The sequence below is a fragment of the Grammomys surdaster genome, unplaced genomic scaffold (genome assembly GCF_004785775.1).
Source record: "Grammomys surdaster isolate TR1022 unplaced genomic scaffold, NIH_TR_1.0 125818, whole genome shotgun sequence".
Classification (NCBI taxonomy): domain Eukaryota; kingdom Metazoa; phylum Chordata; class Mammalia; order Rodentia; family Muridae; genus Grammomys; species Grammomys surdaster.
The window spans coordinates 2,785,466-2,810,804 of record NW_021620648.1 but is presented as its reverse complement, the minus strand read 5'-3'; the positions used below and the strand labels follow the sequence as shown (position 1 = coordinate 2,810,804).

General features: G+C 40.4%; 1 protein-coding gene across 1 annotated transcript in view; it reads right to left on the bottom strand.

Annotated features, from left to right (window-relative positions):
- Positions 1–25,339, bottom strand: part of Nell2 (neural EGFL like 2) — a gene marked incomplete at its 3' end in the record, with an annotated part of 263,811 nt that overhangs the window by 53,569 nt on the left and 184,903 nt on the right. Inside the window, exons 14-15 of the mRNA XM_028789385.1 lie at positions 2,819–2,941; positions 92–187 (exon numbers count right to left, since the gene is read on the bottom strand). Coding sequence (XP_028645218.1) covers positions 92–187; positions 2,819–2,941 — 219 coding nt within the window. The remainder of the gene's footprint in view (positions 1–91; positions 188–2,818; positions 2,942–25,339) is intronic.

The window sequence follows — 25,339 nt, the reverse complement described above, 5'->3', positions numbered from 1 at the left end:
AGCCCACTTGAAACCTAAAGTGATATTTTCCTCCTGAGTTACTGTATGTGCCAGGGTAAAAAGATATTTGTGGGTGAAGTGACAGTCCTACCTGTCTCACAGCTGGGTCCGGTGAAGCCTTGTGGGCAGGCACACACATTGGCAGCAATGCAGGCACCTCCATTTCTACAGCCATCCTTGCAGAAAGCTACAATAATCCAGACACATGAATAGATCAGACACACGGTTGTCACTGAGTTGTAAGTAAACCTCTCTGTAATCTCTATGCCCAGCTTTGCTTTGCTCCCTTCCAGATGTGATAACTAAGAATGAAGGACACTGTGATTTCATTATGAGACAGTAGTTTGTGCACAGGAGAGAATGTTTCCAAACTCAGTATGAGTTTTTAATAGTAGGGAAATGGCTTGCCTGAAACATATCAAAACACAGTAACCTCATGCTGTATGAAATGCATTGCAGTTTGTATTACATTCCTTTGTAAAATCACACTTGAAAATAAACATTTAAAAGTGGTAACCATTTTAGGTGAAGCAATTCACTAGAAAGTGAGAGGAGGAGATAGAAATGATGGACTCCTGAGGCCGGGCCGACGACACACTGGGTAAAGTGCTCCAACAGGAGAGAAGTTTCTCATCCTTACGAACGTTCTGAGCTGGCCCCGCTAACTCACACTCACCAACTGCAAGAACCATTCACTCCAGTGGCCTACTGGGAGAATAGCAGTTGCCTGCTAAGGAGAAGTCAGACAGGGCAGAGACCCTGTGAAGCCTGATCTACTAAACACTGAGTTTAGGGCAAGCTTTCCCTTGAGAAGGAAGGGGCTGAGGTGGGAACCTCTGGAAACATGGTTTCTTGGGGTAGGCTATCTCTGACACAGGTGAGGAGAAGAGGCACAACAGCAGCGAAGGAAACAAAACCAGGGTGGGTGAGCCCACACTTCTGAGAGCTCCTCTCTCCACCTCAGTTTGCCGCTGCCTCATGGCTGTCCTGACCAGGTCTGTGGGCAAGTAGCTCATGGCAGACACTGGCCCAAAGGTTCAACTAGAGATTTGAAGGTGTAAGCATCATCTGAGTAGCTGGTTGTGCTTTCTGAAGGTAGAAATTCCTTTTGGTTCTGATGTGAACCAAAGCCATGCAGGCTGTGTTGATTTTAAGCCTTAAGTTCGTCTCTATCTTATGCACAAAGATAGGGAGAAAAGAGGCAAAGAACAACAGACAAACAAAACCAAAACAAAATAGAGCCATGACCCAGGAGGGAATTTTAGATGCATTTGGAGCTTAATCATCATAAATAACAAAATAGCAACAAATGTCTTCGACAGAGCATTTCCAGACTTCCCTTAACTCACTCTCAAGCCTGTTGACAGCAGCACAGAACTTAGGGCCCAGTTACACTTTCATGTCTAACTCCTGTCCCATCCTCAATAGGAAGCTGAATGTTGTAATTCAGAAAACGTGTAGTTCTAACTTCCAGAGGGATTTTAAACTTTCTTACAAGTGTTCTTCCATCCGTGTGCGAGTGTGAATCTGTTGGCATCTGTGTATAGTTTCCTGAGTTACTTATACTTCATGACCTGGTTTTCATATCAGACAGAAATCAGTACCAAACAGAGATAAGAGAAAGAAACACTGAGGTCAACAAAGCCAAACCAGATATTTAGAAGGAAATTGTACGAGTTTAGTTATGTTATTGGCTTATTTTTTCCAGGCAAATGCTTGTGAGATTTGGATGCTGAAATGAGTAGAACTTCTTATGATGATCTACATGAAAATCCACCACATTTTGAAAACCAGTGCAACAGACAGTGCACTACAGCCCAGGCCTTGTGACCCACACTGCTCTGACTCTGGTCTTCTCACAGACATCTGAGCACAGTAAGTCTCCTCTACTGAATGCCAAGGCAGAGGATACCATATATTTGAAAGGTAAACAGCTTTGAAACCTGAAATGTCTACATTATACAAATTAACTGACACTAAGTAATATGAACTCTATCCTATATAGGATTTTGTAGTTTCACGTGTCCCATGTGAAGAAGGGCGTAAGGTCCCCTGAGGAAGAAGACTTGGAGGGAAAGAGAGTTAATAAAGGACAAATACACAGCTGGAATGTCCACCTATGACAAATAAAATGGAGGCGGACATTTAAGGAAATTGTCACCTGGCACTGACAAACCAGCAAAAACACAAGAAACTACAACACACACAGAACCGGTGTGCACAGGTAATATTAATCTCACGGTGACAAAAATTGAGATGGGGTGGTATTTCAGGGTGGATTAACATAGAGTTACACGTGAGTAGCTCTCACATCCAGAAAAATCGCTATCACGAAATATTCATGTTTGGACCCCCAAACAAAATGAAACTGGTGAACGTGATAAATAGAAAAATCCAAAGAAGCTGAAGAGTGCTTTAGAACAAGAATCAGAGTTTGCAAATTAGAGAGAGAGGAAATTGGGGTGAAGAGGCTTGTGATTTTCAAAGATAGAGTAGCTTGTGATATAAATGCCCAGGGTGTGGCTCTGGATGGAGAGAGAGAGAGAGAGAGAGAGAGAGAGGGAGAGAGAGAGAGAGAGAACTAAATGCTGTGGCTCAGGTCACAGAAGAGAAGTGTAGGACAACCTGGCTACTCAGCTGCTGACACGGCCGAGGAGGGCACCAGGAGCTGATGGGAGGGTGAGGAGCCATGTACCAGTGCTCTGAAGCACTCATGCAATGCCCTGTCTGTGACGTACAGAGGAGAGATCCAAAGCGATGGGAGAGAAGAGACAGGTCCTGTGTGTGATGCAGAGGAGTTGCCACAACATCTCCATACCTTTGCACGTGGTTCCGTTCCCAGTGTAGCCAGGCTTGCAGACACAGTTGTGTCCTCCAACAGTGTTAAAGCACAGAGCGTTTTCGTCACAATTGTGTTGGTTTGTGAGGCACTCGTCATGTTCTGAAATGAAGAATACAGTTTTGATACTCAAGGCGTTTTCACAGATATCTCACTTTAAACACATTAGCATCTTGGTTATTACAGAGCAGTTCTTCCCAATATAGATGTAGTTAAGTTATGAATTAAAGACGGCCCTGGATGGTGTCAAATTTTGAAGTATTCTTGTGCTACTACAGAATTACACATATAGTCCATGTTTTTTAACTAGTTGGTCCAAAAGCATCTGAAAAAACAAAGGCCGACCATCGGCAGGATAGAACAGAAGTTCTTAGAAATAGATACCAAAGTAACCTCTATGATTGACATTTAGGAAGTGATCCTTGTACAAATACGTCTGCCACCTAACTGTCCTCATAATATGTGATTGGCACGGGGCAGGATAGGAAGTTCTTTTTCTCTATCTACAGGATAGCAGGGCTGAAGTTCTGGGAGTTGGATGCCAGCAGCTCACATCTGCAGCCACACTTGCCAGCATAAAGATTCTTATGCAGTGCTGTGGGGAGATCTTACCTTCAATGCTCTCCTTCCACAGATAAAGCATCCTGTGTCTATTTGATAAGACAGATTTGCTTTCCTAATGCATGCATCTAATGTGTGCAAATGCACATGTGATACACAGCCAACATGATGTTCCCTTCAAATCAGGCATGGCTTGGTTCCTTTTCAAAGCCCTCAATCACTTGGTCCCTCTAGTACCCTTATGAGAGTGGCACACCAGATCACAATACGTAGGAGGAGGCAACTGTGGCTCAAGTAATCACATAGCTTGCCCTGGTTCCAAGAGTATTAGGTAACTTCAGATGTTCAGCATCCACCCAAGATACAGAAGTTAATCACGAATATAAGGTGAGGGGAAAATATCTAACATCAAAATCACGTAGGGCAGGAAATAAATTACTGAAGGACATGAACACAGATTAATTTAGGGCCCAAACTCCTTATTATCTGGGTTTCCTTCACATCACTGAACTTTTCATTTTAGAACTCTATCTCCAGAGCATCTTAACATTAATGTAGCTGTAACTTCAACTATTCTGTACTTGACATGTATGGTTGAGACTACACCATGTGAATTAAGACAACTCTTAATGGAATGTCTCATGTTTTATTTTTTTAAATATGCATTAACCTTCCACTATGATCTCATGTCTCATAATATAAGGCAGCCCAATTATGATCATTTTAACCCTAGCCCTGTAATGAAACTTTTTGAAACTATTCCCAATAATCCATTAGAGGAACACAAAATTATCAATGCCAGTGCCTTAGAGTTGCATCGGTGGATAGGTTATTTGTAAGTTCCTAGCAAAATTACTCAAATACTAAAATCTAACTCCCTAATAGTCTCTTATATCAGGTCATCTCATAACTGTATGAGTCCTTGCTCATTGTTTGTAGTGAAGGAAGAGTGCATAGTTACACAGACTCTTTGCACTTAGGCATCCATAAAACGTCAGAGGGGCCAGACTAGGCAGTCTGCCTTCCTTTGAATTCTTCTGACTGAAACAAAAGGAATCTATGTTCTAAAGCTTGTGCCTGCTGTCAGCTTTCTTCCCAGAACAGTTGGAAGCATTGCAGGTAATCTATGAACCTGTATAGATAGGTACAACTGTCTACCCTTTAAAGAAGCTGTGGATGGGTTAAGGACCACCCCTTTCCATCTTGTCTTCTTCGTTAGCTCATGCTCACTGGGTAGCGGGCAAATGAAACATGACTTGTTTAGCACCCAGAACTTAGTGTTCTACAACTCTTAAGTAATCACCCAATAAAACGACCTGGCTTACTCTCTTCTCACTTACTCAGGGTTCCTGAAAGGAGGGTGTGTTCTCTTGAGCAACAGAAAGGCAGAGACAGTGTCTATATATACCTTTCAACACAACTGGCACGGCCTACAGTCCCCTTCTCCTCATGTTCTCCTGGAAAATACTAGCCATCCTTAGAGACCAGGCTAAAGTGAGATGATACTTTCATGTCTCCTGCATGCAAAGTCAGGCTTCCTCTTGGCCTTAGAACTGAATATCAAGCTCTGCTGTTCTCTCTTACTATACTGGGCTGCTTTGCCATCTCAGCCAACCTCAGCTCCACACAGGCACTGTAAGTATTTAGACAATAATGCTTTCCCTTAGATTTCCCTTCATTATTTAATCGAGAATGTTTCTTGAGATATACAAGTAGATAGATAAACCATATGTATATGTAGTGTATATGTATATAGACATATATACACATTCAATCCACATATTTTATATATAGAATCCAGAGTCTTAAACGAATAGCTGGCAAAGTCATGTTTCATGGGTTAAAAGTTCTTTTGTGTTCTTTCGTGGTATACAGTGTAACCTGATATCATACCAATTATGTAACACAATAAATAAAACTTCTCCACAGACAGTGGGAGTCCTTCTAATGTAGATGTCACATAAAACAACAATACACTTGTATTCATCACTAACTCCTAACTTTGGTAGGTTTATATATTACAAATTCGGGTTTTTCTCAAGATAAAGATAATTATAAATTGTGGGCAACTTCAAAAAGCTTGTAGTTTAATTGGGAGGGAAGGCAGAAAGCATGGCACATGGCTGCCATCGTAAGATGTACCAAGGCCAAGGAGGAATGACACAGATGATCATAAAGTAAGGGATCAGGGGGAGTTCTTTCTCCCTGGCCAAGTAGAGGTCAAAGTCTGAGCTCATGGAGAATTGAATATTTGACACAAACTTTATATATATATGTGTGTGTGTGTGTGTGTGTGTGTGTGTGTGTGTGTAAAAGCACAGATGATAAATTACAGTGGCATCTATGAACATTGATCCTTTTGCTTTTGTAACATTGATGCTCTTTCAGATTTGAATGAAACAGTTATTCTTCACAGCTACAGTATGACTCATTGCTTACTACAAGTCACATAATTTGTAAATAACTTAATTCTCACATTAGATAGAATTTATGTATCATTAATTTAATTTACCCGAGATTATAGGGTTAGAAGCTATCAGAATTGTGAAGCATAATATCTGGCTCAAAAAACCATAAAATTGCTTGGTCATATATTTCATGTACATATATCTTCAAATCTTTATTAGATAGTTTCCTTTATATTTCTGTGATTTTTTTTAAAAAGAATAATGTAATTTTATTAAAACAATGTTATAAAGAACTTGCAAATTAAATGCACGTGCACACACACACAAACACACACACACATACACACACACACACAGTGCACTTAATCAGAACCAAAGCTTCTCATTAATCTCACTAATCTTCTATCTGGGTAGACTAGCCATCTTGAAGCTATGGAGTTTGACACTGGTTTTTACACTTGCACTATCAAATCAAGTCTTATAAATTCATCCACCATTCAAAACTCTAAAGTCCATGGGAGAGTCAGGACTAGAAATATAATTGATTTATATTCTCTTTTATGACTCAAGTGTACATTACCTGCATCCATGATTTTGCTTGCTTATATATAAAGCTTACACAGCACATAAAGTTTAATGTTTCTCATTGTGTGTGTGTGTGTGTGTATGTATGTATGTATGCGTGTAGTTTTCCATTGCTTTACAATAAGAAGTTATCATTTTATTATTGCATTTTCCACCATACTTTTAACACTGTCTGGTAAAAGCTTTATCAGAATTATAGGGCTTCCCAGTATTAAAGTAACTTTCCATGTACATTGACAGACTCAATTTTATAAAGCCAAGAGACCCTTTAAAAAGAAAAGTGTGGCACATAAAATGATCACTTATTTTTGAGGCAAGGTAGTCAGTTCATAGAAGCTAATGGAAAAGTATAGAATTGTCTTAAGGAATTTATGATAAAAGTGTCTGTAAGTTTAGACAACTGGTTTACCTCAACAAGGACTGGCTGCCTATTAGATTTCCTCTTATGTTTCTGCAAATCACATTGCATGCCTTAAGAAAACAACAGAATCTGCAGAAAGCCTCTTCTGCCTAACACTGTTCCACCTGCCAAACACCTGCCAAAACAAACATGTAGTTCCCTGTGCTGAGTGATGAAGACCCTCAAAATAACAGAACTATGAATCTGCAGGACTGACAACAATTATCAAATAGCCAGAAGCAACACACTATTTCTATCCTAGCAACTCAGATCTTTGAACTTGCACACAGCTTCTTAGTATCAGCATAAGATAATCGCCCTACTGTTGATCTCTTCCAGAAGGTTGGAGTCTGGGTTTGAACAACATTCAATGCTACAACATAATGATTTTTAGATGTCTCTGGGTGTCTAGGGGAACAACTGGGATTCCTTCATTCTGTTCTCAGCCTCCCTCCTTACTTTTGTACAGGTATTTAGCAAATATGCTCCCTACCAACAGAAGAACATATCCCCATGATTGGAATCTGTGTCTCCTACTATCACTAATACTGTAGGACATCACTATAGTACGTTAGATGATTTCAAACATGTATGGTGAACTGTGCTGCATTATGACCATACCTAAAGATGAAAGGCGAAAATTTTCTAGCTATTTTCATGAGCAGTATCAGGGGAACCATAGGTTCAGTAGTGCATGTTCTGAGTCTCAAACAGACTTGGTTTCAGATATTGGGTCTCAGAAAGACAGGAAGACGACTTTTCTAGATTAAAATGGAGGAATCGCAACTTCTGGAGGAGACATTAAAAAGAACAAAACAAGCAAACAATAACAAAACAAAAAAGAATAAATGCAAAGACTCTTACACATGACACTTAGTAAATACTTCTTATCTGTCTGTTACCTGCTGGGATTTTTTCCTTCACTAGGTCATGTCCTGGCTTTTCTATTTCAATCTATTGGGGGAAAACCTAAATAGTTTGTGGAATATACTCTCCTTATAGACTTTTTAGAACCCAAATACATTTTGTATATTTTCCAGGATGCTTCTATCTTAATGGTGGCAAGGGAAAACCACTGGCTGTCAGAGTGATGAAAAATTACTCACTTTGTTTCTTAGGATTGCTTATTTCATTCCCTCTATATTGCAGAAAAAAGTAGGAATCATATCATTTCCACAGAAATATATTTTTAATGTAGCTGAAGTAACTGCAGGAAACCCATCTCCAAAGCTTGTTGAGTACCCACTCATATTCTTGTTCATTATTGAATTTCCTGGCCACTGACCATCCTGGCTCAATGGTGACTTCCTGCTGTTCTTCCAGGAGTTTGTTCAGACTGCCTCCTCTGGCACACTTTCTTTGTTCTTGTCTACATTTGCACCGGTGTGCTCACCTCCTTAACTAACCCTCATTTAACCAAGAGTCCAAAGGAAAGCATCTCAGATGTCCTCCTCCCCCTGAGTGATTCCACAAAGAAATTAAAACTAGTTTAATGAGGATATTTCTTCTATTTCATGAATCAGTGTTGTCTAACACATTGTGAGGCAACTGATGTCTTGTAACTGCCAGAAAAATAATCTGGAACTGTTCTCTGAACACATTCTGTGGTTTCTTCTTTTTAATTTTTCCTTACTCCTTTATTACTTTTTTATTTTATTTTTCATTTGATAAAAATAGATTTTTTCCATATTATATACTCTTATTGTGGCTCTGTCTCCCCTAACTCCTCAGAGATCTGTTCACTTCCTCTTCTATCTGAATGTACACCTTTTCAATTTCTTGAAAGAAAAGAGAATCTGAATAATTAATAATAATAATAAAACAAAAAGTCCAAAACAGGATAGGACAAAACAAAAACAAGAGAAAGAGCCAAAGACAAAACACATATAGAGAAGCACAAATATAAACACATATAGAGCCGGAGACATACATGTTTATACACATGGGAAGTCCATAATCATACATATCCAAAACCACAAAACTAGAAGCCATGTATATTCTGTTTTCTTTTTAAGGAAAATTAAGAGACAGAATTAAGAAGTAGAAGAAGTATAAAGGCAAGAACCTTGCTGGGTTTGGCAGTACCCACCCACGATCCCAATACTCCAGAGACTAAGGCAGGAGGATAGTGAAGTCCCACTCACAATCCCAATACTCCAGAGACAAAGGCAGGAGGATAGTGAAGTCAAAGCCAAGGTGGGCTACTGAGCAAGACCCTGTTTTAAAAGCAAAACAAAAATATTTCACTAATTAGTTTCAAATTTTTAGGCTCGAGTAGTGGCTTATGCTTGTAACCCCACCACTCAGTACAGTGAGACAGGAAGATTACAAGTTCAAGGCCAGAAAGTAGAAGACCAAGTACAATGTCAGACTGAAGTGATTCTAGCAAGAGTGCTGGTGAGTGGAATAAACACCCTCCTCTCAAAAGATCAACCAGGCAAACAATGACAACCACTACCCTCAGAAAGCAATCTAGGGGTGTAGAAGGGGTAGTAAGCCTGAACTTACATGAAGCTTACCAGCCTCCTGCACTGCTTTGAAAATATGATATGTTTCTTCCCGTTGTAATAGTTATAGGTAGTATTAGAAGACACAATCAATGAACCATGCCAAGGAGTATGTCAGAACAAAATTCAACGTGAAAGGGAACTTTTGAAATATAAAAAGTGCAACACTCTGACTTGGACTCTCAGAAGAATGCCAGGCTGACGTCAAAAACCATATTTTGATTATTAATCTTACAATAATAAAAACTGAACAAAATAAGTTGTACAATTCATATTTTAAAAGGATGCTTCTCTGATCCGAAAACAAACAAAAAACCCTATCATTTTCTTCACTGGGGATTTCACTTCATTGAGAGCTCCACTGCATAGTTCCTCTTTCCAAACACAGTTTTCCTGAGCCTCCACCACAGCGAGACCCAAACTCGATACCACCTTCCATCCCAAAGGACAGCTTTCGTTATTTGTCAGTGCACTCGAACAAACACAAGTAGAAAAGCATTGTTGGCAGGCTTTCATTTCATGCTTCTGTGCACACTGAGTTATGGGATTTAATTTTTCTGACTTTTTCTACTAATATCTTAATACCCACTATTTCTATTTGGAACCATGTCGATGTTGTGATATCATTGGTTTTAATGTCAGGGTTTCTCAGGCTGTAATAACAGGTATAGTAGTTACAAGAAGAATAGGAAAATCCCTGCCTTTATGATATTTGTAGCTTCTGTTGCCCCAGATGCAATACACACAGGTATAACCTGTTAAATGTGTACACATACACATGATGTATCTGCACATATATATGCATATGTATGCATATATATTATATATACACATATTATATATGTATGTGTACATATTATTTGTTTTGTATACAAATATATGTATATATACACATATATTATATTATAGACATATAATACATGCAGACATGCACACACAGATATATGTACATATATTGTGTGTAAATATGTATAATTTTCAGACACTAGAGATAGAGTTGGTGGCTAGCTTACGCTACTGCTTTGTTCTGATGTTGGGTTTTAAGACTCAGTCTAGGAATATGATACTTTTTCTGTTGTCTTGAAAGCCACCTGTCTAAGATTCGGGGAGTATTTTCTTTTTTGATAATATAAAATGACTGAAGTGCCTCTTCGTTTCCCTTTTGCAATTTGAAATGCCTTTTCTTCTAAACCTCACTCAGAACCACTCACATTTAGTTAACGAGGTTCTTTCCAATGCTGTAACTCTCGCCTCGCTTTTCCTCACAGAGGGGATTCTTGTCCTCAAGAACCACTGGAAGTTTTATGGAGCAGCCCAAGGAGTGTGCACTATCCTGCTGAAGTCGCGAGCATTCTCCCTGAATAGTGTGTTGTGCAGCAGCGAGCTGGGTCTCCAAACCTCCTTCTGCCTGTCGTTCTTTCTTGAGCCCTTGGCCTCGGGAAACACAGCCAGATGGTTGCTTAGATATTAATAGAAATCTGACTGTAATCTCAGAAGAGGTGTAGCCTGAGGTACCTGCAAATGAGGAGGACACTATTTCCTCACATTTACCTGTCTGCTTCATAACTCCAAGGTTCCCTGACACCTTCTCTGATTCATTTTTTGATTACTTGCCTATGATATGAATGACACCTGAGAAACTTGTAGACAGGACCTGTTCTTGGATGTTTTCATTGCAACCAGCAGAGTTCTGCTCTTTGTAGATCTTGTTTGATGCTATTTAGACATGTTTTTCATACCTTCCCCAAAATGATAGACTCCATTCATTTATTCATTATCTCCTTATGGGAAAGCTGGAGGAGAGGGGAGGCAGAAGAGCTAAATGAAAAAGATCTGTCTTCGTAAAAGAACTGCCATCTCGAATAGATTTCTGGGGTACACATGGCCGGCTTCACTGCAGCTTGCCCTGGCTTGCCTAGACTCTTAATGCTCAGTCCCCACTCTCAACCCCAAGAAAAACCGTAAATTAAATAAGAAGGATTATGCTGAAAGTAAAACATCTATTCTAAAATCTCTGGATCTGATGAAACCATAATAGCAGACAGAATTCTCTGAAAAAAAAAGAAAAGAAAAGATGCCATCCCTCAGCTCCGCATCACACGCGTGGTACTGGGAAGTGAACTGCTGTCCTCTAAGATTTACTTTTAGATTAACAGGGTTCTCCTTGAAATCCCCATGCTCTTTGTCATCATGCCCTGTCATTCATAACTGGGCCCCTCTGCCTAACCTGGGCCAGAATGCTTCTACTCTATCACAGCACAGAGCACCCTGGACTACAGTTGTTCTTTACCTGTCAGTGTTTGCTTAGAGGTTATGAGCTCTTTGATAATAAGGCAGATGATGAAGAATGGCTAAGGGAGAGTTAGCCATGGCAAGTGGTTAACAGCCAATTCTCCAGTGACGTCCATACATCTGAGTAAATGTAGCTTCCTGGGTGACTCGGAGTTCCATAGATTAAGCACATTAGCATTGTCAACCCTTCTAGAGGTGCCCGGTTGACTCTGGAGTGCTCTGTAAAGTGTCTACCTGAGACTCATTGTCCCATCCATGTTTATTAAGTGAATACTTTCACCAGTGGAAAAAAATGAGTCAGTTTGGCCTGATATTCTGATGTCAGAAAGCTCCACCTGGGTTCTTAGAAGCTCCTGGTTTGAGACCTGAAGACCAACAGACAAAGGCTTTTCCTCAATCTAATTGGATTTATACCTAGATCCTCTTATCTCATTCTCCACAGATCTTCCTTAGGAAAATATTAAAGTATTTGTTATTGTGTGATTGGTCAAGAACAAAACAAAACCAAAAACTATATAACGAGATCTCAAAAGCCTCCCCAAACTGGATCAAAACCATCAATCCTGTCAACCTAATGAATTCAGCAATCTCTTTTCCTTCATCTTGATTCTTGCCCATTCGACATTACAGATTTTATCTTACCTAAGATAACATGAAATCCAAAACTTAACTGGGAGAAATCCAAAAGGCATTAGAAGAATCTCAACTGTAATCATGAGTCTTCCCTAACATCCCTAGAATGTGATTATACATACCAACCTATTTGAATATATTTTATGAATATGCAAATGTACCCACTGTGTTCTTATATCATATGGCAGGCAGAACGATCAAAACAAAAGGACCTCATGTCACCTTCCCCACTGTCTTCCTTGGCTTCTCTTCACACTTGGAATAAAATCCAGAGTCTTTGCTTTGACTACGTATGCTCTCTGTACAGCCATCGCCTGCCTGCCTCCTCCACTTGGACTGGGTTTCTGTGTTCCTTTTAATGGGCATCTTGCCATCCGGTCCTTTCCAGAGGATTTAATCCACACATTTTCACATATTTTCACAGCTCACTTGTGCACTGATTTCAGGGATCTGCTCCTAGGTTATGTCCGTGGATAAGATATTCCATGTATAAAAATATTTGGTTGTATATTTGCATCTATCTTCTACATTAGAATAAAAATTCCATTAAGGTAGAAACCCTAATTTCCTTTTGCTATTTATCCAGCACCTACAAGAATGTATCCAGGGTGGGTAGGGAATTCAAGAAAGCAAATTGGATCCTACATGTTGCGTCTCTTACCATTTGTTTTTTGCTGACCACATGAAGAATCTGGAGTTTATGAGCGTTTAGTGACATATCCAAGGTCACAGCTAATGAGCAGCAAAACTGAACTTTAATTAAAGTCTTCCAGATTTCACAACAGCTTTTGATGATAAAGAAAACAGTAGAGCCGAGGGGTACCCATACTGCAATCAGCTTTACACAAACTGGCCGTTTCTGTTTTCTAGACAAATCTCTCTGTAATGGGTTTTGATTCTGGTTTATTTTTGTTTTCCTTCCACTCATGGAGAGCAAGCCCTGGTGTGATTCTACAAATCCCCACATGTGAAAGCTAACAGGATGTGACAGCTGGTCTGTCCCCTGCTCATCACACTCAGTGGTCTGTAACGGGGTAAATGACACAATTACCTGGTGTAATTACTGCTGTTGACAACGTAGTGTCCCCCGGGAATGCTTTATAAAATTCAAAACTGCTTTCCTTGTCAATCCAATCAAAACCTCTGCCTACATACTTTGAGCAGTACTTTGCTGGATAAATATTTAAACTCGGGACGTAAATCTAAATGAGCATTGGTGGCTGAGTCTAACCCACGAGCTGTGCATGTTCTCTGCCTGACCCTGATTTCCTGCCTGGGAGTGGGAACCGTTTCTAGGAAAGCTTTGCTTTCGACCCACAATCATTTCTCCCTAGTGAAGATTCAGAGGAAACCTCACAGCAAGGCAAGCACACACACAAGCCAAGAGACCTGAGGACACGAAACTTCACTAATGTCTCATGTCTTTAGGGGATGACTGCACATCAGATTTGTTGCTTATTTGATTTAAACTACAATTCTTGAGAACACAGACACGAACAATGGTAATAACCAACTGCTCTGAGGTTGGCTTCCTGCCAAAATCTTCCACAAGTCATAAGTAGGCTGTCTTAAATTCATACATATACATACATACATACGTACATACATACATACATACATACATACGCAGGGATGCTTGTGGCTATAACTCCTTTCCCTGGTCTTACAAAACAGTACATCTGCCAATTGCCATCCCAGACCAGAGTGAGCAGACTAAACAGCCTAATTAAGCACAGTGTGAGGAGCGTCCCACTCATGAGGAGGTTGAGCGAGCTCTCCCGAGGCTCACTCCAGAACACACCTTTCTCCCCTTTCCACAACCACGATAGAAACAGAAGTGGATTAGTAGCTGGTTGATTTAGCCTTTACAGATAAGATTCCTGCTTTAATGGTGCAATAAATTCCTGGAAACCACACTGGAAGGCTGATTACCCTTAAATGGAACTAATCGGCTCTTCATTGGGTTCACGTGTTCTCACACAGCTTGGTATCAGCAGTAATGGATACGCGGGTGGGTGAGGCCGTCAACAGTCAAGGCCATGTTTTCACCATCACTGCGGAGCACTGACACACAAGAACACAAAAGAGGGCTGATGTCTAACTTAGCACGCCTTGACTGGACACAGGGCCCTTTACCTGGAAGAGCTGAATCCATCTTGACTTTTAATTTCAAATGTGTTCTTATTGACAAAATTAGACCAAATCAGTGCAACCCAAACACCAGGATGGAGGTATGACGTGAGTAGTAAGGTGTTCTTGGGTGCATCTTAAGATTTTGCACATTAAAGGGTACAGGATGCAGTCAGTGTTAGAGTAGTGTTTTAGGACTGGGGATTGGAGCACTTTTAGAAGAAGCAGCAAATGTCCTCTGCAGACTGTTAGACCTGGCTGTTTGCCTCTGTTTACTCCAGATTTACAATATTCCCACTACTCAATAGAGGACAGCAGAGCACTTAGCCACAACCACCCACCCACAACAAAGCACATCAAAATGTGTCCTCTGCATTTCCCACTGATGTCACTAAATCTCTTTATCTAATCACATCCCCACTGGCTTCCACATGTCTATCCTGGCCTTGATATCCAGTCTCCATTAGTGATTAGCATTGGAGTGGTGGTACACGGGCTCACATGGTAGGATTCCAGAGCGTCCCTCTAAACACGGTGCAGGCCTCTCGCTTTGTTTATAGCACCCGTTTAGCACAGGACAGTATTCACCCATCTCTGTGTTTCCTAATCTGCTACCTGCCTTCCTTCTGTTCCTGGTGGCAAGTTCAACAAAGCATGGGTGTCTGTAGGCTCAGATTTTTTTAAAGCCTACTTTTAATATGGGTTTTCAAATGCTGTGACCCCCCCATCCCCGATTCTAGCACATCATCCAAAGGCAGAAGAGGAAAGATGGTAAACTGGTGTCTGACTAGCCTTGTGTCTAGTCCCCAATAAATCTGAATTAGATGAATGTGTCCTGAGACTGAAAGGCCTTCCCCAGGCATGTGCTTTTTACATGCTTCATCACTCCGAGTTTGAAATTCTATAGGTCTGGAGACTAGTGAAGGCGCACTTGAGGGGAAAGAATAATAGCTTTTCTGTTCAGGATAGAGGAATTATAATATCAGGCTTTTATTTAAATGTAATTACATTTCAAGAGACATGATATTATATAAAGTGTACCTAAATTTGGATACAAAGGAATCCAATAATATAATTTCATTCTGCTATATTAATTTTAACCATGAGTGAGAACTATTTCAATAGAAATGGTCTAAGTAGTCACTTTGAAAGGGAAACATGAAGGGTGTAATTTCAGCTTCAGCATTTTAACAGAGTCCACTATAAAGGAAAAATAGCAGGTTAGAAGAATCTAACGATTTAAAAGGGGCATTTGGAAACTGTCTTGGGAGAATTTCAAAATCTTAAATTTATTGTGAACATGCTCTTTATTGATGTGATTATCCGCTAGACAGAATTATTACAAAACAGATTGATTTTGGAGGTTTAAAATTAAATAAAGACAGTCTTTAGGAACAGGATACAAAGTTGTGCTGTCTCCACGGTAATAAATCAGCAGCAAGAGCAGCTCAGCAATGTCAGCGGGAAGTCACTTGGGAATGCATGGACTGCTACATGTGGGCAACAAGGGGCCTCTTGCTATGGACTCCTCATTTCAGGGGTGCAGGCTCATGCTATCAAAGAAGGTGCTAATGATGTAGCGTCAACGAATGGACAGGCACCAGATGAAGGTCCCAGGTGGCAGGCCATATCTCTGAGTTCAAACTCATGCATTTAGCAATCACAGCAGCCACCAAACTTGCAGGGTTTCCTATTCCAATTTAGGTAAAGTAGAGTAAGAAGTTCAATAAAGACTTGCAGAGCAATTCAGATTCCCCCAATAGGTTACAGTTTCCTTACATGTAATTTAATAACACTTTTCAGTGACTTGACCAAATCAAGTTTTTACATTCACATGCGTAATGTTCTGTGGAAACAATTTTTTTTTTTCACACAGTACCAGCATGTCTTCTGGGAGGGTTGCCTTGCCTTTGTGTCTACTGCCCTGGTAAATCTGCTTTTTCCCTATACTCATAACTACTACTATACAATTTGTTACCCTGAGAAATTCTGACATCTCAAAGGTTGCCAGCAGAAAAGATCCTAAAATAAACCTTTAATTGAGCACATTGCCTATTCATAAATGACACAGAGCCAATTGCTTCTGTTATGTAACATCCTGAACTACTTCCAACAAGACAGTTTTGACAAGTCTTTCTGGGATTTAGTGTTCTAGAAGGAGAATAGTGGACTTGAGGGTATTTTTACGGGTTTTCTTTAGCGTATATGTAATGCACGTTCCCATTTGTCTACAGATGAGTTGTGGAAGCAGTCCACCCATTGAAAGGTTTATTCTTGGCTGATTTTACAATGGAATGTTTTTGGTACATATAGAAAGTTAAGAATACAAAGTCTGCAAAAATAATAGGAGTTGTTTTCAAGATGCAAAATGTATAGAAAATATTTCAGAACTTTTCAAGCAGTTTACAAAAGCTAAGGCACCGTTAGAATGGTGAAGTAAATATTCTTATCCTGCCATTCATCTTTCACCTTTCCGGTTCGCCCAGCTGCTCTGTATCAGACACGACAGTGGGCATTGCTTACAAACCAATTAAAGCAGAGATGTGTTTCCTGCACATTTAGCGTAAATAAATGTAAGGAGACAAACTAAAATTAAACAAAAAGATATATAAATTAAAGTAAATATTGTGAGAGAAAAACTATGCTCGTCTTAGAGGATGATGTGAACAGCAGGATGAGACTGGATGACCCCAGAGAGGACTGGATCTAAGGGAGGGGTTCCTCTTGGCCCAGAGGAAAACAAGTAACAAAGCTGCTGCAGGCCTAGGAGAGGACTGTCCAAAGGCCCTGGTACAGTTTGAATAGAAAATGTTCCCAGGAGCTTCATACTCAAAATATGGTGCTGATTGGGGAGGGGGCTTAGAATCTTCTGGAGTTGGGTTCTACCTGAAGTAAGTGGATGGCTAGGGGTTAGGGCTTGAGGGTTTCAGCGCCCCACCCAATCCTTGGTCCAGAACATATGAGCAGGGCATCACAAAGTCTCTGCTGCGAGGTTCTCTCTCCCCAGTTTTATGGGCTTTATCATTTTAAACCAAAAGGGCCAGATATAGCCCTCTTGGCCACTAGAAAAGTAGCTAAAACAATCTTGTTTCCAAAGAGCTACAAATATCTGAAAATGAGGAAAATCAAAATGTCTCCAGTGACACACACAAACCAAATGCCTAAAACTAGATTTTAAGAACACTGGGTCTCAAACTAGCCTTAAAAGTTCAGGATGAAATTGTTATTACAATAAAATGTAACTTCAAGAGAAAACCACTCACAGAACTATGAGACATATCTACGGATGACCCACCCCTCTCTGTATTAGTTGTGTCTGGTTAATTTTCAAAGTCCCTCCAGCTGTGTCTCTCTGCCCATCGCTCCAGCATCTCCCTCTGTGACCTTCAGGTTACAGTGTGGACTGGAATTTCAAAGACCCTTGCTTCCTCAAAAGCCTTTGACAGGTTCTCTCATCCACTGAACTCGCTCCTCCCATCCCACTGCCTCTACAGTGGCTCTTTCATCCTCCCCTAAACATTCTTCCTCTATAAATTCATGAGACCCCCCCAAACCCCACATACACACTTAATTCACAAACTACCCATTTAATACTTCCTGAAGTCATCCCTCCTGCCTGAATGTCTTTCTCAACCAGTGAAGCTCGGTGATTGGCAAACTTGTTCTTGTCCCTCCAGATGTACACATTCGTTGCTTCCTGTATATTCAATAGTTACCCTCTTGAATCTTTCTGTTAATTCACCACAAAGTCCACTCATAAGCATTGCTACATCATGAGCACCACTCGAGGCTAAATGAGCCTTCTGGAATTTAAAGACAGAAAAGTCTATGTAGCAAGGTTTACTGTAGAAACATTTTCTTTGGTTAACTTTGCTAATGAAAGAAATATGAAAAACATGTCTTTGTTAGAGGTAATAATTACAGAATACAGATAGTCAAATATTTATCAGGTAAAACTTGAAGAGAAAAGGCTGAAACTTGTAGGGAAACCAAGAAATAAATGAGGAGACGTAAGGTTGGCAGTACCGCGGGATTGTTTCCACGTGTCGCCCACGTTGAGTCGAGCATGAGACGTGTCCTCCAAGTGAAATACACTTCTGACATCAACTACAGTTAGTGGTTTGTTGATGATGTTTCCTGACATGACTCAGTGCCTTAAAGGCTTACCAAATGGGTTTCAGGACTTTTCAAACAGCCACTGGCATTACCTGAACATGGTTTGAATGTATGAGACATTATGCATCTGGTACTGTGTGAAGTCCTTCACTGGGTCTCTGATTACTGCCCAACAAGTGCACAAGGCAGATGCTCTTTTCCTATCTGTGAAACATGGCACTAATGCCAAAGGGTGATCGCTGGCCTTTTGTTGCTCAGTAATTAAATAACAGAGCTGAGATTGGAACCCCAAGCTGTTCCTGCCAGGAACTGTGTCTCCCTGAACCTCTGAAAGCTTTCGGGGCTTAATTTTTCTCTAGCTTTGATAACCAATCACCCAAGCAACTGAAAGATGGTAAAACTCAGCACACAGGTGATTAGTTTCTGTGTTCTACACCGTTCTGCCAGGCTGACACTGCCTTGCTTCGGGTGCTATGTTGGGAATGTGGTAGCATAGCAACACAGATGATTAGAAGAAAGGAACTCCTGGACTGTACTTTTCAAACAATATGTTTCCTAGACTGTCCATAGAGAAATAGCTGAGATGGGATATGTTATTCTAACACATTATAAAACAGCGCCCCTCCCCCAGCATGGAACAATATAGCATGAACATTTTCTTTGCACTGACACCGTCATTTCTAAATGTTTCTTCTCAAGAATACAAGAATACATTTTAAATGACCACAGGTTACATAATTTTCCTCCTTGCCTTCCCTTCCTTTAATTCCTTCCAGTTACCCCATTCTCAAATTGATAGCCTCTTTTTCAATTACTATTACTGTCACACACACACACACACACACACACACACACATACAAAATGATGAGTCTTGAGTCTGCTTTTTATGTCGATGGTTTGTTTATGGGTTCAGGGCTGACCAGGGTGTATTGGATCATCAAAAAGGAGGCCCATCCCTGAGAGGCTAACTCTCCCTCTCCCAGCTGTCATTAGGAGGAAAAAGAGAGACCAAGGTTAATTGTAAAGCCTTAAGGAAGCAAGTTATTTTATATTTATTAAAGATTATACATATGTATACATGTATACATTATACATGTGTATAAATATGGAATATACATGTAATATTATTTAATACAATACTATATCTATATATCTATATAACTATCTCTCTCTCTATATATGTATATGTATATATATGAAAATTATGTCACCTAAGTTGACAATGTATTCCATAAGAAATACAGACTAGCAAATATTCCAATGCCAAACATAGTAAGTCTCCTTTCCAATGATTAGCCAGAGAGCCACAGTGGCTCCTAGTTATTTCTCAAAGGCTGAAGGTAAGTAAACAAACGCTGAAGACAGAACACACTTAGGCCACAGGACTCAGAGTATTACAGCTTCATCTAACCTGAAAGCCTCCTTTCTTTGGTTGAAGAATATGGAGAGGAAGAGGAGAATGAGAGGAGGAACTAGGCGATGAGGGGTGGGGGGCATGGAGGCGGATGTTCCCGTGTCTCTGCCAGTCAAAGATAGTTGGTATTTCTAGGTTGGGTATTGGATTACACTTCTGATTGTATGGGCATCTTGTTATTGAGCATTACCAAACTTATAAAGCCTTTGATTAACATTTTTTTAAAAAGTTACTAATAAAAAAAAAAGGATGAGGAGGGAGGGTGATGGAATACATGTGACAGGAAATCAGATGAGGAAACTAGCTGGAGAAAGAAAGGGAGCGGGCAGAGGGAAACAAATCAGAACTCTAATGACACATGTGTGAGGGTGCTGTAATAAAACCCAGTACTTTGTATGTTAACTTAAAATACTAATAAACAAAAAAAAGCAAGAAAAAAAGAAGATACCATGCAAGATGCCAAGGGAGGGAAGCTGTTAATAGTCCTTCCCAGCTGCAAAACCTATAAACTGCAACAAGGACCAGAATGATGCACAATCATAAAGTTGTGACCAGTCGAACTAACATTTTGTTGGCCACCAACAAGTATCAGATGAGACTTATGGCCCAGTCAACAGAAAAAAAAATCATGCCTGGAACTAGGAGCCTAGCCAGATTCTGAGGACTAGTGAGGTCATGGATCTTAGCAAAGAATCTATGGCCAACATGTTGATGACATAATTTCTCATTATGTTCTAGAAATTATCTTCATACCCACAGATTCATGTAGCTACCACTCTTTATGAAAGAAATTTCTCTGTACAGTAAATGGAGACCACCACAATAAACCACAACCATATACAATACAGAGATCAACGGGTCACAGGGTGCCTAGCCCCAATAAACACATCCACATCACAGCTCCTGGCTCAGGGAACATCACAGAAGGAAATGGACCACTGAGAAGTTCAGAGGGTACAGGAGTTTGCCATCGAGCCAGATGACCTGACTTGTATCCATGTTGTCTACAAGGTAGACAGAAAAACAGAATTTCTGCAAGTTTGGGCCAACATACACACACACACACACACGCAAACACACACTTACTTACTTCTTAAGTAAAAGTTACTTTTAAGCTTTTAAGTTTAAATAATAGTTTATATCTAAAGATGATGGCTTTTAACTATACTTCAGTATGAACATAAATGAGTGGTATTTTGTTGTGGGAGATGCTAAGAGCACAAAGCATAAACATACAACGCAGAGCTCACAGAATCGTGCACCAGGTCATGAATCTCTATCATTGGTTTATTTGTTAAAGTGTAATATTTTTCCATTTGTAGGCCCATGATCTCAATGTCCATGCTTAAGAAACTGAGGCAGGACTGTGTGAGTCTGAGGTTAGTCTTTCCTGCATGCCAAAATTCTGGGTCAAAATTGTAACTATATTTCAAGGAGTAAGTATTAAGATTAACTGTGAAACTCGATCATATTTGGCTCACAACAAAATGGTTAAGATGGCAGGATGGGTTATGGTTTCCATGGTGCTGTCTGGCACTTGACACAAGCCAGTCTTACCTGATGACAGAAGCTTAAACATAGGATCGAAAGGCTCAGTGAGCTCTAATGCTTTCCAAAACCCAACCAAACAAACAAACACCATCAACAACAAAAGGAAGTAAAATAAGGTCTAATGGAGACGAAACAGAAGCCAGGACATGAGATGTGCTATAAGTAAGGTGATAGAACAAAGACACAAAGGCTTGGTGTCCTGATCATGATCTTGAGTGTTTCAACTGTCAGGTCATGGGCCAGCTTCTTGACTGGGAGTTATGCTGTTCTTCTTTTGTGCAATGAGTATGTCACTTTCCTTGCCCAGTTCACAGGTATTTGCGAGCGAGGGAAGACCCCACAATAAGGAGACCACTGCACATCCTTACCACATGCATTCAGAGCCTCTACGGAGGCCTTTGGCGGATAGAATGGGCTGCTTTCCTTTCCCAGAGGAAAGGCCTCCTACATGATTCTTACTCTGACAATTATTTTATCCATTATAGTGAGGATTTTTAAAACACATACAATTAATTAGTATGCAACAGAAAAAAAATACCAAGAGCCCAAAGAAACGAAAATGGGTAAGATTTAAATAATCAGTTCTCAAAAGAATAGAAGAGTGATATACATATGACTAAAGAATGCCCAGAGGCCGATTAAACAATAGTGAAAAACAGTTACATTTGTGAAAATTGAGCTTGCAGGAGGGAACATAGAAGAGCTGCTGCTTAATGCATAAAAATCTCACTGACACAAAATTAAAGTCCCAGAGCTTTGGTTCTCAGCCTTCCTAATGCTGGGACCCTTCAATACAATCCAGTCCCTCACGGGGTGACTCCCAACCATAAAGTTACTTCATAACTGTAATTCTGCTACTCTTAATGAATCATAATGTAAATATTTTCAGAGATAAAGGTTTGCCAAAGAGACTGTGAGCCACAGGTCAAGAAGCACTGTTCTCGAGTCTACTGCATTCTGGGCATCAACAGATTAGCACCACGTGTCTCACTGCACATGTATCATCTGTCAAGAGAAGACCTCACGTTCTATTCTTTCTGCAGTTACAAAAGACGTTGATGGAACCAGAGTGAATTTGTTGCTAATCTATTTGTCTATCTAAGACATACTTCTCTCAGACTCACAGGTGAGTGGAAAATACTTTTACTCCATACAAGAAGTCAGAGAATGAACCTTCTTGATATACTTCTAGTGAGAATGTAAATTGATCCAAATTTACTGTCCAAGAGGAATTAAGGTATGTGGGAACTAGGCCTCATATTTCTAACAGACATGAGGTGTTAAGAAAAATTCTTAGGATTACATATCATATACGACATAGAAGAGTAAAATTTTGAAAGAACTTCAACTGGCGACCATACGTGACTGGCTAACTGATGTCAGGTACTCTATTTTGGGAAATGGTAGGATAACATGTAAATGTACACCTTGAAACAGCACTGAAATAATGAGTGTTCCTGGCAAGACTAAACATGGTGCACTTCCTGTCTCACAGAGCTATGTCTAGTAGAACCGATAGGAAGATTTTGATTTCCTTCTTTGAGACTTTCACTTTTACTGCACTGCGTGTATAGAGACCAGACATATCTACATCAGAAAGAAGTATATGTATTAAGAAAATGTAGTGCAATGGAAGACACAATATAAACTTCCATATTAAAGTCGTATTTCTAAATTACCAATGTCAGGCTTTTCAGTTTTATATGTTTGCTGTTCTTCGTGTTTCAGTAGGGTTTATGTTGACAAATATCTCAATCCATTCTTCTTGCGTGGCTCTATTATATTCATAATACAAAGATTTTATGTAACAGAAATGAGCTTTCTGTGCTTCTGCAGATACTTAAAATGCTTTACAAGCAATTAGAACACAGGGGAGAGTTTCTAACAGAAGCGACAGCAATCAATTTGCTGGGTAAAAATCTAATGTAACCAGGGGAGGTCTGAAAGGAGCCAGAATGAACTGGTATGCGAAAGCAGACCTGTGGAAGTGTCCTGCACTCACATTTGCTTCTGATACGGAAGGATGGCTCATCATCTGTGTCTCTGAAGGCAGAAGCTAGGGAGGGAGAGACAACCTCACCTCAGGTATCTTCTGAGAGGATTTGCAAGGAAGTATTCTTGTCACTATGTTGCAGTAAAAGAAAACAAAATAACAGCTAGAGTTGGCTAGGTTTTGTAAAGTAGAAAACCTTTTGAGTTTGTAAGCGAAGGACTGGAGAGACTGACAGAGAGGAGCTCACTGTGGCAAGTGGGTTTAACTTCGTAAACTATATTTGAGATGAAGTCCGGGCAACATCTCTAAAATGAAAACGCCAGCACACCAGTGTCGGGAAACCCTGATCTCTTCACATAAAATAAGACAAGTACTGGGACAACAGAGGAAACCTCTGCATTTAATAGAATCCCAGTTTTTCAAGGAAGAAAGGAGAGGCAGAGACTAAATGCATTGCTCTTAATTCATTTTCCTCTCTCTTTAAAAATCCTGAAATCCTGTTCTTTCATGCTTTCGGTGGGGTGATATTCCCTGATTAATGGAACTGAATGCCTGCTATTAATCCTTCATTTACGGCTCCTCAAGAACCATCCTGGGACTCCAGCAACTGGTAATTACTGCAGCAGAACCAATGCATAGTCACACCCCTGCCCTTGTACATCATAGAGCCGATGCAGCGAGATGGGCAACAAGTAAGGGAGGCTCAAGGCAGGCTTGGGGTGTGTTTACTTTTAAAGGAAGCAGCCAGGAAAAGACCCAGAACCACAGTGAATGGCTAGAGCACACAGGGAGGCTGGCATTTAAGACCAATCCCAAAGGATGAGAGTCAAGTGTGCAGGGGAGAAATGTGCTCCATGGAAAAGCCATCGAATATAGACGATTCCTGAGACAGGAGAGGATGGAAGCACTGAAACAACCCCTGAGAAATAAAATACCAGGTGAAAGGCAAAACAGGAGAGGCAAAGGTGGGGGGGGGGCGTGCAGGACCATAGTGGGGAGTCACTGAAAGGGCGTGACCAGGGCATACTTGGTCTGGGATGGTTTGTGACATTTTTGCTTCTGTAGAATGGGTTGGCCATGGTGAGACGAGATGTGAGAACCCAGCAGATCAAGGAGAGCAGAGTAATGGCCTCTTAGCCTTGTAAATTGGATAGAGACAAAGAAGCCGGCCTGGATTTGAGATTTTTTTATTTTAAACTCTAAAAGCAAGGGTGTCTACATGGACTGTGTGTGTGGAATGTGTGAGGGCCAGTGGCTGATCTCTCGGCCCACAGCCACACTAGGTGTGGGGCATGAGGCAAGCGTGGGTAAGACTGGGAGAGAGACATTTCTTATTCTCAATCCCAGTCTGCTTCATGGGTACAGCAATCTGCTCCACAGCTCAGGAGAACTCCATGGTTACCTGGCTAACCACCATTATCTTGAAGCTACTGTGAGAGGCATTTTAAATACCTGCTGCTCTGAATCCTGCAAAGATGGCAGTAATGTTTCCAGGCAAGATAAAACTCAGTGAGGTTAGGAACTGGCTAAGTTTCCTAGCTGGCAACTGAGAGGGCTACTCATGCACTACTGAACTCCAACCATGTGAGTGAGTTAATACATCCCACTCTTCCTCCCTCATGCTCTCTACATCCGTCCTTTATAACTTCACATAGGCAAATGACAAGAGCATCTTGCTTAAAACTTTGTCTGACAATTATTTCATTTTTTTATGTCAATAAACAGGGGTATACCATGGGCCAGTTCTACTTTTGAAATTACTTCTGTGGCTTCTGTGTATGGGACAGACTGGCCCTATTCACAGAAGGGTACCACATTAGATGAATGACAATCAATTACATCCTAGCTCCCATTGTGAGCTATAAGTCTCCAAGAGTCCAGTGTTGAGCATATACCTTTAAGTCAGCAT